This window comes from Carcharodon carcharias, chromosome 14 (assembly GCF_017639515.1).
Source record: "Carcharodon carcharias isolate sCarCar2 chromosome 14, sCarCar2.pri, whole genome shotgun sequence".
In the NCBI taxonomy this organism is placed as follows: Eukaryota; Metazoa; Chordata; class Chondrichthyes; order Lamniformes; family Lamnidae; genus Carcharodon; species Carcharodon carcharias.
The window spans coordinates 10,588,835-10,603,175 of NC_054480.1; the positions used below are offsets into that span (position 1 = coordinate 10,588,835).

The 14,341-nt window shown below is 43.3% G+C and overlaps 1 protein-coding gene across 3 annotated transcripts in view; it reads right to left on the reverse strand.

Moving 5' to 3' along the window:
* Nucleotides 1-14,341, reverse strand: part of unm_sa1614 (un-named sa1614) — a 258,244-nt gene that overhangs the window by 76,575 nt on the left and 167,328 nt on the right. For all 3 annotated transcript variants that reach the window (XM_041204808.1, XM_041204807.1, XM_041204809.1), the window contains exons 11-13: nucleotides 13,058-13,127; nucleotides 10,839-10,926; nucleotides 3,587-3,635 (exon numbers count right to left, since the gene is read on the reverse strand). In XM_041204808.1, the coding sequence (XP_041060742.1) occupies nucleotides 3,587-3,635; nucleotides 10,839-10,926; nucleotides 13,058-13,127 (207 nt within the window). The remainder of the gene's footprint in view (nucleotides 1-3,586; nucleotides 3,636-10,838; nucleotides 10,927-13,057; nucleotides 13,128-14,341) is intronic.

A 14,341-nucleotide genomic window follows, 5' to 3' on the forward strand; every position in this document is an offset into this window, starting at 1 on the left:
GTGGATGAAGGTCACTGCACGCCTAAACAGAGCTTCTGGATCCTGCTTGAAGCAAGTGTGGACAGCTGATTGGGAGACACCACAAAGATCACCCACTGACTCCTGGAAGGAGCCAGTTGAGGGCATCTGTGACCATTAGAGCCACTGGCATGGGGTGTCCACCCACACAGTTCGTGGCGATCTCAGGCCCAATCATCTGACAGGTATAGTTGACTGTCTCCCTTGAGAAATGGAGCCTCCTTTGGCACTGCACCTCAGACATATTGAGGTAGCTGCTTCGCCACCTGGCAGCAGGATAATGGCGTCTTCTGCGGTCCCTTCCACCTTGGACTACCTCTTGGCCCTGCGCCCTTCTGCCTGTGCCTGTCCTCCTAAAGGTGGCTCCCCTGGAGTCTGAATGTGCACTCATGGCCTCCTCTCCCTTCTAGCCCTCCCTTCCTCCTCAAAGGAGGTGCCTAGTGGAGAGTTCAACTCCCGTTCCCAGGCTAAGGGAAGGCTTCCTGAAACCTGCAGGCCCAAAAAAGTTTCATCACTGCAGAGTGCTGACCTGAAGTTTGTGATTCCAGTCCAAGCAGCTGGTATGCGTTTTGAAGTATTGCAGATCACAGAGGCAAGTATCAGTAACTTTGAAAAATAAATATTTGACAGAGCACACTCGCAACCCCACTGAGCCCTCTTATCCAGCCCGTGGATGAGGTTGATACAAATGTGTCCTACCTGCCTGCCTCTTGCACCCGTTCAACGACCTGAAGATCACAAGGGCGCCGAAAAATCGCCATCAATTGGCGCCTCAAGGGCCTCAAGCATTGGAGATCATCGCGCGCCCACCCAATGAAATATCGCGATGGCGTGCGGTGACATTGGGATGCTCGCCTGGTGTTACTGCACGTCATTTTATGCATCGACGTGCGGGTCCCGCCCCCACATGCCAACGGTAAAATTCTGCTCCATAGCTGCAGGACTATTTTATATTTAAAGTTCCTCGGAATGAATTTTACCAGTCCTCTGGGGATGGATGGGAGTTGGAAGGGCCCATAAAAAGGTGAAGGAATGCAAGAGGTAGAGGGCCTGCTGTCTTCCCACCGCCATGCCATTTTGTCAGCAGCAGGGAAGGTGGCACCAAGAGACCAACTGAGCCCCTAAAGTGCCCAATTAAGGAACTTTTTCCAACACCACTGCCATTTCACCATTGGCAGGTGAGTCCTCCGCCACATGGAAAATTATCAGGAAAATCAATCACCTGGCAGCCTCCTAGCCGGCTCATGGGCAAGACCTCCTATTTGGGCATTCTTTGGCCCAGGGAGGGGTCTCCTGGCAACAACGGCTGCCCCACTGCCACACCAATCACCTGCCCTCACCAACCACCCCTCCTACTCCTGGCAGGGCCTGCTTGACTGGCCTTGGCACCCGCAGTCCCCACTTAACTGGCTGGGAGAGCACCATACTTCCCTCTTATTGACTGGCAGCTCCAGGAAGCGGGAGGCCATCCTTAATAGGTTCGGCCCCGGCCACGTACAAACAATTAGTTGCCTGCTGCTCATAAAATGTGGCTCAAGTCCTGAAGTGTGCCAATACTGGGACATCACCTGCTTCCTAGCCTATTGACAGGATCCATGCTGCAAGAACCAAATTCCGGACCTAGTTTTGGAATTTTGCACTGATCCTCACACGTTGCTCATGGTGAGTTGGAGGGGTTTTTTAAAAATGAGTAATGGCCCTGGGATCTTGAAGTACCAGGATGGGAAACCAGTGTCAAAGCTTTGAGAATTTATCATCAGGCTGTTTCAAGATCTTCCAAAGCAAAGAAATTCACTTGACTTAGAAAAAGAAGAGCAGGGCCAGGAACCAAAAGAGAACAGCCAGAAACAGAGACTGTGAAAATAAGAAGCTGAGAATAAAAATTGGGCCTTGAAAATGATCATGGGCCTTCAAAAAAGATACAAGCAAAATAAAAGAGAAATGTGGGTAGTAAAGGAGGGAAGTTGGGGAAAATTTATCTGGAAAGAACAGTTGTTGGATTTAGGCCTACTGACGTGAAGGAATTGGGAATTGGAGATGGGAGGACAAGACACAAATGTTGGACATGTAGTTGATAGTGAAGAGTAAAGCTGTTGACACCAGAATTATATCAATGGTTTGGTTGAATGGGCAGGGAAGTGGCAAATGGAATTCAATCTGGAAAAGTGTGAGGTAATGCATTTGGGGAGGGCAAACAAAGCAAAGGAATACTTAATAAACGGCAAGATATTGAGAGGGACTGAGGAAGTGAGAGACCTCGGAGTGCTTGTCCACAGGTCCTTGAAGGTGGCAGGGCAGGTGGATAAGGTGTTAATGAAAGCATGTGGAATGTTTTCCTTTAATGGATGAGGTATTGAATAAAAAAGCAGGGATGTAATGCTGGAACTGTATAAAATGCTGCTTAAGCCATAGCTGGAATTTTGTGTACAGTTCTGGTCACCACATCACAGGAAGGACATAATTGCTCCGGAGAGAGTACAGATGAGATTTTTAAAGAATTTTGCCAGAGCTTGAAAATTGCAGCTATGAGGAAAGATTGTTTAGGCTGGGATTGATTTCCTTAGAACAGAGGAGGCTAAGGGGTGACCTAATCGAGGTGTACAAAATTATGAGGGGGCTAGCTAGAGTAGACAGGAAAGACATGTTTCCCCTAGCTGAGGGGTCAATTACCAGAGGGCATAGATTTAAGGTAGAAGGATTAGAGGGGACATAAGGAAAAACATTTTCACTCAGAGAGTAGGGGCGCCTGGAATTCACTGTCTAAGTTGGTGGTTGAGGCTGAAACGCTCAACTCATTCAAAAGGTACCTGGATCTTCATCTTAAGTACTGTAACTTGCAAGGCTATGGACCAAGTGGTGGAAAGTGAAATTAAAATGAGCAGCTAATTCCCGTTTTCTCTTTTTTGGCTGGTGCAGATACGATGGGCTGAATGGCCTCTTTCTGCACCGTAACCTTTCTACAGTTCTATGATTCTAAATGCATAGAATCCTCTCCAGTTAATCAGAGGTTCATATAAGCAATGCAATACTGTGATAGCTTCACTCAGTTGAATGTTAAACTAGGTTTGAAATCCATGGCTTGAATCAGTGCTGCATTAAAATAGATAGCAAAGCTGAAGAGAATTCAAATGTGACAACAGAAGCATGTTGGACAAATTATAATGGAATAAAGCATTCTGGAAATATGTTCAGAAGACATGGGATCAATGCATATGCTAAACTTTTAAAAAAGTAAAACCTCCAACTCACTGTGAGCAATGTGAGAGGACATGTGGAGAAATTTAAAACTAGGGTTGGAATTTTCTCCTCACGGTATGGGTCCCACCAATAGGGTAAGATGCGGGTGATGACCCAGCTTTCTGCTCTACAGGACTTGGGCAGTGTTTTACTTTTAATAAATTAAGGATTATTTATTTATATATCACTAACACATAGCCAAGTTTTATATGGCTTTATTGGTCCAAACTTGGATGACATCATTTCAAACCATGGAGCAATAGCTTCATAACACTCTCCACAATCCATTAACTACATACAACAATCCACAACTGGACAGCTCTCTACTTACACCATGCAATCCTGCTCATCATCTGCCAGGAAGTGATATGTGCGGTTATCTGAAAGCAAAGAAAGTACATTACACTATGTTAACTGAAGGTGATAAAGCAACTATCTTGTGGGGTTACCTGATATTGAATGTGTTCACATTCAAATTTACAATCATTAAACATTATCTCCAGGTTCAACATTCATTTGTAGAAATGAAAATAAAGATCATGTACTTCCATTTTATGTTACTGAATTACTAATTACCTAGTAGAGGGAACACAACACTTGTGAGGAAGGCCACAATTCAGGCTTTGCCACTTCAGAGTTAAATAGTTGACTCACTCTGGAAGTCAAATTGATGTCACAAATATCCTTTATTTATCTTAAAATGAGGTTCCCATTCATAAAAAGAAAAACTTGACAAATCATGGGGTAGATTTTTGAATTAGTGTGACCAGCACAGAGATTAAGATGCAGGTGTGCAAGGAGTGCAGAGGTTAGCACCCTTGTTCTATGGGCTGCCTGATTTTCAGACTTTTAAAAATGAAAAAGGATGGAAAATCAGGTGGCCTGCAAATTGGGGTGTGCGAATCATTGCTGCTGATGTGCCAATTGTGAGAGCTTGCATTTACACAGCAACTTTAATTTAGAGAAATATACCAACCCAAAGAATGGATATTAAGAGGAGATGACCAAAAGCTTGATTGAAGAAGCTCTTAAAGGAAGGAAAATCGAGAGGCAGAGGGAGTTCCAGATCATGAGGTCTACATAGTTTAAGGCTTGGTCACTAATAGTGGGATGACAGGAAGAAGGAAGAATCAGTTGAATTGAGAGTTTGGAAGGCTGAAAGTGGTTGCAGAGATAAAGAGGGAAAATGCCATTAAGGGATTTAAACATGAAGATGAAAATTTAAAATCATAGGCATGGGGCACTGGAGCCAATTTAAGCCAAGGATGATGGACGAATAGGATTTGGTGTGGGTGAAGACACAGGTAAAGCTGGACCTTACAAACAGAGGAGAGCTGAAAGTTGACCAACGGAGTATTCAAATAGTTGAGTCTAAAGTAACAATGGCTTGGCTGAGGGTTTCAACAACAAATAGGCTGAGGCAAATTGGAGGCAGGTGATGTTGCAGAGATGAAAGTAGAAGGTCTTTGTGATGGATATTATGACACAGCAGTTGGTAAAGCTGAGTTATTTAAAATTCCCAGAGGGAAACTTTAAACAACTGTTATAACCCATATTTTTAAGTGATATGTTTGAGATGTAGCTCTAAATTCATGAATCAGACCACTAGTTCTCAAGAGGTTTTAATATCAAACTACATGAGACACTTATTAATTTACACAAGTTAAATATGTACACATGGCTACAAATTACTACGATCATAACTTCTGACAATTTCCCAAACTAACCTCTATTAAGGCAACAACAACCTATAGACTTTAAGCAGATACCAGGCAAAGCATTTTCACCTTACAATTCAAAATGAGGTCCCTTTCATTTTGCTTCTTTTGCAGACACAGTGGTAGGCTTACAGGCTTTGATGTTACGTGCCTCTACCCTGTACACACGAACCTGCTATCTGTTATACCCAGCATATCTCATGGAATGTAAATTCTCATTGTATCACCAGCCCATTTGAACGCCACCTCTTCTAACAATAAAGCCCCTTTCATAGTACCAATTTTATTAGTAACATAAACATTGCTTGGTCTCTGCTAGCTAGGTGCCAGATTTCACTCCCCTTCTTGAATGCTCTATTCAACAAAATGCAAATGCACCCTACCTCTCTTACATCTCAAAACTAGTATACGTAAAGCACCCAGACTAGCTGGCTTTAATCCAGTTAAGACACATCCACAGACTAACCCTTTATTTAAAAAAAATAATTTCCAATAACATTATATACATAATAGCTTCATGACAATGGAATGTTTATGGGATTGGAAGCTCAGTGTTGAATATGGTAAAAAAGGTTGCGAACAGTTTGGTTCAATGTGAGGTAGTTGTTCAGGAGAGGGATGGAATTGGCGGCAAAGGTACATAGTTTGTGACTGGGGTCAAAGACAATGGCTGGAATTTTCCGGCTCCATTGGTGCCGGGCGTCATGGTAAGCGGTGGGGGGGTGGGGGGGGGAACAATATGATGAGGGGGCCAAAAATCTGTTTCACATCATGCAACCAGTTTGCAATCGTCCGCTTCACCCATCAATGGTGGGTTGCATTTCCACCACTGCACGTCAAGAACCTAATTTCAATACATCAGCATTTCATAATAAGCCCTGCTCACCAGAATCATCTCCCCTACGCCGGATCATCTGGGCACGTTGGCATGATTGCATGCTGATGTGTTTCACAACTGTACATAAATGGCGTGCACCTGGTGAGCTGCACTTTGCTCAGGACCTCGAGGTTTGTTTGCCTACCTTGCTTCAGGTAGCACTTGCAGTCATCAGCTCCAGGCTTCGCAGGCAGCAGCACCACTTTTAGGGGGGATTAGGGGCAGGTCTCTACCTACCAGACCAGCTATAAGGCGGAGATGGCTTTTCAACAGTTGCACGGCTAGGGCTTGCTTGGGGTAGGGGAAAAGTGATCTCAGGCAAGGGAGAGCTCCAGGGCGAGGGCTGTACTGGGGAATGGGGGTATCCCAGGGCGTGTGTGGGGGGACATGTTGATCTGTGCAAGTGGCTTCAAGATGGTGAGGGCTGAGGAGGCAGTCTCCAGAGGAGATGAGGCCAGATGGAGATGTGAGGATGTGTGTGAGAGAATGAGTGGAGATGTCCCTTGAACAGGCAGTGAGTGAGATGCCAATGAATGTGTGAGTGTGTGAGTTTAGAGTGATGAAATGGTTGCCTTACCCTGGCGGCATGGATAAGACCATTCATCCGTTTTCTGCACTAGATAGCTGACCTCTTGTGTGCAGTGTTGGCACTGACCACCTCTGCCACTGCCTCCCAAGCTGGAGTGGTGAGATTGATGGGCCTCAGAACGGGGGTGGAGGACATTGCAGCGGGCCTTCATGGCACCCAGAGACATCCAAGGGATGCATCACTGAATCGGGGGTGGGGGGCTGCACTCTTCTTGGCTTTTGGGGCCACCGGAGCAGTCCTGGGCTGCAAGCATTGAGAAGTGTGTGTGTGGCTGTAGTTTAAATATGGCGTCCTCCATGAGGAAGCAGTGAGGTAACTATGTAGCAGGCAAATCGAAGGCCACCCACTAGTGGGATGGCGTGTTTCCTGTGGTTGTATAATTAATGAGGCAGGGATGGGACGATAAAGTGTGAAAACCTGCCATTGTGGCCAACGGGCAAAACAACTTTCTTCCTGCTTGCTCCCGCACTTTCTGCAAATCTGGGACAATTCCGCCCAATGATTTAAATCATCATAGTATGCAAAACTTGGCTCATAGGTCACAATTTATAAAATTAGCCTGTGTACTCCCAACTAAAAAGGTGAAACTTTTCTAGTTTATAACTTAACACTCCAGCAACTTTCCTCGATACAATATGTGGCTGAGCCAAGAGGTATGACATACTGCCCAACTCTGCACTCTGCCCTTCAGATACAATTGCTTGCTAGAATTACTTTCTTTACCTCCGAAATATTGTCTGCAGTCACAGCTACAGCCCCTCATAGCTTCATTTCTCTAACATCTTCCATAAACTGCAAGCCAGCCCAAATACCGCAGCTTGGTCACTTCATGGCCTGCACAACCATTACCACAGTCCTTGTTAGAGTCCATTAATTCTCCCTCACCTGAGTTGCAATCTTAACACTCTTGTCCTCACCTTCAAATCCCAGTAGGGCCTTTTTGCTCCTTATCTTTCTATTTGCCTCCAACTGTATATCCCTGATACAGCCTCCAACTCCACAACTAATAGCTTACTGTTCTACATGCCACATGCTCAATGGCCACTCCTTTTGCAGCTGGGCTCCATTCAATGTAACTCCATGGACTAAATTTTTGTTCATAGGTCCTGATCCCACTGTCAAGGGGAAAAGTGTTCAGGAACCCCCATGTGTTGCCGTCAGAATCCAGAGGGTAATTCTATTAAGTGGCTGCCTTCGAGAGCTTCATCTGCTGACTTGTTAAAAACTTTATAGGCAAAAAGTGGTAAAAGGAGGAGTGGGGCTGAAAGGAGACCAAAAAGGGGGTTTACAGATGGAGACAGAGGCACGCTGAAATATTAAACAAATATTTTGCATCTGTCTTTATCAAGGAAGAAGATGCTGCTGTGGTCATGGTGAAACAGGAGATAGTTCCAACACTACCAACACTTGAAGGGTTTAAAATTGATAAGGAGGAGGTATTGGACAGGCTGTCTGTACTTAAAGTGGACAAGGTTGCAGGACCAGATGAGACACAACAGAGGGTACTGAAGGAAGTGAGGGTGGAAATTGCGAAGACAGTGGCCACAATTTTCCAATCTTCCTTAGACTCAGGGATGGATGCTAGAGGATTGGAGAATTGCAAATGTTACACTCTTGTTCAAAATGAGTGTAAATATAAGCCCAGCAACTACAGGGCAGTCAGTTTAACTTCGGTGGTGGGGAAACTTTTAGAAATGATAATTTGGGACAAAATTAATAGTCACTTGGGCAAATGTGGGTTAATTAAGAAAACATAGTATGGAATTAATAAGGGCAAATCGTTTTAACTAACTTGCTTGAGTTTTTTTAACAGGTAACAGAGAAGGTTGATGAAGGCAATGCTATTGATGTAGTGTACATGGACTTCCAAAAGGCATTTAATAAAGTGCTGCACAAAAGACCTGTGAGCAAAGTTATAGCTCATGGAATAAAAGGGACAGTAGCAACATGGATGTGAATTATCTGAGTGACTGGAAACAAACAGTAGTGGTGAATTGTGGCTCTTCAAACTTGAAGTCCTATATTGGAGTTCCCCAGAGATCGGTGTTAGGGCCCCTGCTCTTGCCGATAATATGTTAATGAGCTAGATCTCAGTGTACAGGGTACAATTTCAAAATTTACAAACAAAATGAAACTTGGAAGTATTGTTTACCATGATGAGGATAATGTTAATTTTCCAAAAGGACAGAGAGGTTGGTGGAAAGGGCGGACAAGTGGAAGATGAAATTTTATGCAGAGAAGTGTTAAGTGATTAATTTTGGCAGGATGAATGCGGAGGGACAATATAAAATAAAAGGTACAATCCTAAAGAGGTTGCAGGAGCAGAGGGATGTGGTTATTATATGTGCATTATTCATTGAAGGTGGCAAGATAGGTTGAGAGAGCGGGTAATAAAGCATAGGACATCCTGAGCTTTATCAATAGGGGCACAAGAGTACAAAAGCAAGGAAGTTATGTTCAACACCGGTTAGGCCTCCATTGAGTATTGTGTACAGTCTGGTCATCACATTTTAGGGAGGATGTGAAGCCATTAGAGAGGGTGCAGAAAAAATTAACAAGAATTAAGTTCCCCATCCCTGGAACCAGTTATGTAGAAAGATTGGAGAAGCTGGGACTGTTCTCCTTGTAGAATAGAAGGTTGAGGGGAGGTTTGATAGAGATGCTCAAAATCACAAGGGATCTGGGCAGAGTAGATAGGGAGAAATTGTTGCCATTGGTGGAAGGTTCAAAAACCAGAGGGTAGAGATTTAAGGTAATTGGCAACATAAACAATGGCAACATGAGGAAAAATCTTTCCATGAAAGGAGTGATTAGGATCTGGAATGCACTGCCTGAGAACGTGGTGGAGACAGGGTCAAATGGGGCTTTCAAAAAGGAATTGGATAATTATCTGAAAAGGAAACATTTGCAGGGCTATGGGGGTGGCACTAGGTGAACTGCTCCTTCAGAGGGTTAGGGCAAACACAAAGGTCGAATGGCCTCCTTCAGTGCTGTAACCATTCTATGATTCTAACTGTGTGCCACTGTGGAGTGGAAGCCTCTCCACAAGGTGGCCTATGACGGTATTGGGGGGTGGTAGTTAAAGTGATGCTGGAGTTCTGGCTCCCAAATCAGGAATCATCATGTCTGGCAGAGGGAAAGGAGGCAAAGGGCTGGGTAAAGGCGGAGCAAAGCAGCACCGCAAAGTGCTTCGTGATAATATCCAGGGCATCACCAAACCAGCAATCCGCCGCCTGGCTCGCCGTGGCGGTGTCAAGTGGATCTCAGGTTTGATCTATGAGGAGACTCGCGGGGTGCTGAAGGTTTTCCTGGAGAATGTGATCAGGGATGCGGTCACCTACACTGAACACGCCAAGCGCAAGACGGTCACTGCCATGGATGTGGTGTATGCTCTGAAACGCCAGGGTCACACTCTCTATGGATTCGGCGGCTGAACAACTTGAAAATCTGCCACTGGGAGGCTACCTCTGTGCATCGACCAGGCTTCATTCAGCTGACTTGAAAATTCAAGTTGGCCTCAGAACATGGCCTTAATAGGCTACTTGTCACATGTGGGCGGGTAGCCAATATCCCCACCACCCCTTCCAAATATACCTGTGCCAAAATGGGCCAGAAGCAGATGAATGCTGTCAAACTGGCATGCTGCTTTCTGCAACACAATCTTGCAGCCCTTCCACCTCTGGCCCCTCCTCCAATATGAATCAAAAATTCTGCCCTCTCCCTCAGCACATCTGCCTTGGCACCTCTGTATTTGGGAAATACTATACAAACTTAGGCTGCTGAATGTGCGTGCACCCATTCTTGGATTAGAAAGTAAATTCTGTTGAAGCAAAGATGGTTTGAATTGTCAACGTATCTGCAGTTCTACTGGCAAGAACATAAGCAGCAGAGAAAAAGGCAATTAATGAAACAAGTCTTTCTTTCTCACGCTATGTGCAACATGCTGCCTCATATAATCTGCCCAACTATTTAATCTTCCAAGGAGTAGCTCGTTACTTCTGCAAAAAGTGATATTAAGACAATTAGTAAGCTTGTTTGGTGAAATTATTATAAAATAAACAAATATCTGCTGTTTAAGAATACAAGGATGAAATGTCTTTCCCTTTATCTAATGTGGCAGATGTAATATTTGATTCCATCTCTTGGGGGAATGTATTGTTGTTGGAACATGGCAATATTGCAATGACAATAATGGCAGACAAGCACAGCAAATAACATGGACAGTCTCTGATGATACCATCACATTTCTCCATTTGAAACTTTTCATTACTAAAAGATAAAGAGGCAAATCTTGATCACAAATACATTACACTAATCAACATATGTCATGAAGTAATGAATTGTACAGAATTACCACACTAAAAATAGAGGAAAAAAAAATCAAAATGGTAGCTCATACGTGAAATGAGGTCAAAGCACTTTTTATCTTCCAAACTGGGTTTCACTTGACAGGTCAGGAGATTGAGCTTCGCTGGCTGCCGGTTGGGCTGGGTGAAACAGAAATGAATTAAAAGATTTGAAGATGATGCATTCTACTAACTCATTGGCAAGACACAATTTAGAAGACAATCAAATGCAACAACATGATTTTACAGCTGACCTCCCTTGATGGTTCAGTGGGCAAATAACTCTCCAGACCAAGAATGTTCTTAATACTTTCTTACTCCTAGTTCAGGGACACTGAAGGCAATTGAAACGCCTCTGCTCTAGTCCTTGATCTCATCGTAGGGAGCATTTGGAGTACCAGAACTGGTCTGAGGGCCCATAGGATATGGAAAGTAAAATCTGTGTCTGTGTGTGAACATCAGGATCAGGTTTGGCTGTTCTTTGCTTCATAGGCTAACCATTGGGTGCAGTGATTTGGAAGTACTGGAGGTGACACATAAAACCAAGGCCCCTCTCCCTTGGTGTTATTTGGAAAAGAGCAGCAGAGTTATCCTATGCTGTCCTTCAACCAACACCACAAAAAACATAACAGCTGGTTATTCATATTGTGGCTGTGTGCAATTTGGCTGTTGCAATTATTTTTTTTTATTCATTCATGGGATGTGGGCATCACTGGCTAGGCCAGCACTTATTGCCCAACCTTAACCACCCTTGTTCAAGGCCAACCACATTGCTGTGGGTCTGGAGTCACATGTAGGCCAGACCAGGTAATGATGGCAGATTTCCTTCCCTAAAGGACATCAGTGAACCAGGTGGGTTTTTACAACAGTCAGCAATGGTTTCATGGTCATCATTAGACTTTTTAATTCCAGATTTTTATTGAATTCAAATTCCACCATCTGCCATAGCATGATTTGAACACAGGTCCTCAGAGCATTACACTAGGTCTCTGAAGTACTAGTCCAGCAACAATACCACTAAACCATCACCTCCCCCTAAATTGTCTACAAAACACTGCACTTCAGAATTGACTTTGTGATGCCAATTTGTTGTTAAGCTGGTTGACGAATTATCTCAGTCAGAAGTAAAACTGCCAAAAAAAATGCACTCTCAAATCTATTTGGGTTAGTGTGAAAAAGAAATGTACCTACAGTATAAAGTGCTTTCTTGTACTGTTAGGAGTGCAAAACCTCTTAATTATTTACTTACTATGATTTTGCCCCATGCCAAGGAACAATGTTATCATGCAAACATGGCTTCCTCACTTAAGCCCTGGTTATGTGCTTAGGGTTCTATCGACATGATTTGCAGCACTGTAGGAGGGTGCTACGTGCTTTAAGCAAGCACCTCTTCTGCATGCAGAATTCTGCAACTTAAAAATAGATATAGTTAGGGTTTCAGCGGATGATTTGAGATGGGGAATACTCAGAAGAGCTATCCATAATCATCATCGGTGACTTCACAGTTATATATTGATGGATTTCAACACAATTCACATCAACACAACAATACTGCAAGATTGATTATAGGTCTACCTGTGTAACTGAAACTGGGCAAGTTAAAGCAAGATGGCTTTTTAACCGATAGGATCCTAAGCACAAGACCAGTGCTTAAGTGAGGAAGCCACCTCAGCTTCAAAAGCAGCTTTGCAACAGATCTGCTGACTTAAGAGGTGCTAATGATTAGTATAAAATTTGCCTTCATGGGACCAGGAGGAGCAGGAGTACTCCTCTGAGCCTCCCAAGAAGCACAGGGCTTCCTGTTCCCAAAATCCACCCCCTTTCTCTGACAAGACCCTCTTCCTGCCATGCAGCTGGATATGGGTTCGTGGCCTGGGGCTGTCTGATCTTTGTCTGCTTGGTATGCTCTTCATGCCCGATCCTGAATGCCAGTGGACCCAGTGCATTTAAAGGAGGACTGGTCATTAGAATTGCAGTGGTTTTCTGCTGCCTCTAATGGGTAGAAAATTAACGCACCGAAAACCAATCGGAGTTAATGTATACAGGCAGGCTATATACTTTTTCATGATGGGGATTCCCCTATAAATTTCTTACTGTTTTCCATACTTTCTCCTAATTATAGTTTTTTTGATCTAGGGAAATGAGTCTTATTTAGTATGAAAGACAAAAAGAGACGTTCTTCAGTCAACAGATGGTTGTAAACTGAACGGCGTTTGCTGCCAAACAAAATCAAACAAATGATGTTCCAATCTCTTTCCCATGCTGAACTCACTGTTCCATGCGATATGGTCAGGTAACAGTTCTTTATGATGCATTTCCTCTTCTGCCAAACTTTCCTCAACCTGAATATGAGAAAGTATTTATTATATAATATTTGAAAAAAATGATCATTGTGGAAGTATTAGCAAATACAGTCTTGTAAAAGCAAAGCACTATGTCTGTCATGTTATATTCTCCTGTTATGTAACTACTCACTTGTAGCACCCCCATCATCCCACCCCCCTCCGTTGGCTCTAATGTCATGATAGCAAGTACCATCTCCAAAGCCACCATCATCTTTTTGATTTGCCTGATCCTTATTCCCCTACTGGCCATTACAAGTTTGGATGATTCCGAATTTGATGGGGAACATTAGCTAGGATAGTTTCTCCCTTCCTACACTTCACATTTCTGCACAGCTACAATTTGCTTTGGTTTCACAATTAAGTCTAACTTCAATCAGCATGATTTGCACTCTTGAGAGCATCTCCAGAGTCAGTACAGGATTAATTTTGTATGTCACTTGCACTAGGTGATCAAAGGAGCATCACATCGAATGGCACACAATTCAAAATTTACTGTATACGTTGTCCAAAGGCAAGGATGTTAACTAAATTTAACCAGAGAAGTATAAAGCAATGCATAATGCATTATATGACTGCATTCATCAATGTCCAAATAAATCTTCTCGTCTAGTTATAGCGTACATGAACTACATGTTAACAATTCATAAATATCTGGTACATTTAGTTATAGGTTGAATCCTCTAAATGCAATAATATTTCTCAGGATCTGAATAGAACAGGCTGTGTTAGTCACAGCAAAACTGATTGTTAACTTACTGCAACAAAAACAGAAAATGCTGGAAAAACTCAGCAGGTCTAACAGCATCGGTGGTGAGACAGACAGAGTTTCAGGGCTCTGAAGAAGAGTCATACGGACTCAAAACATTAACCCTGTCTTTCTCTCCACAGATGCTGTTAGACCTGCTGAGTTTTTCCAGCATTTTCTGTTTTTGTTTCAGATTTCCAGCATCTGCAGTATTTTACTATTAACTTACTGCAGATGGGCACAGCAGTATATAGAGTGCACTACAACTTTCTTATTCTCACTCTGTTCTTAGTATAATTCAATAAAGGAGAAACTACATCTTCTTACTGAAACATATTGAATACAGAATAAAAATATAACAAAATGATATTTAAAACAAATATACTGCTTGGCCTGCTCCTTGGGGCTATAGTATTTTTGGAAACAGAACGCAACTTATGACCTACAGGGCATTGTACCCAGTGGG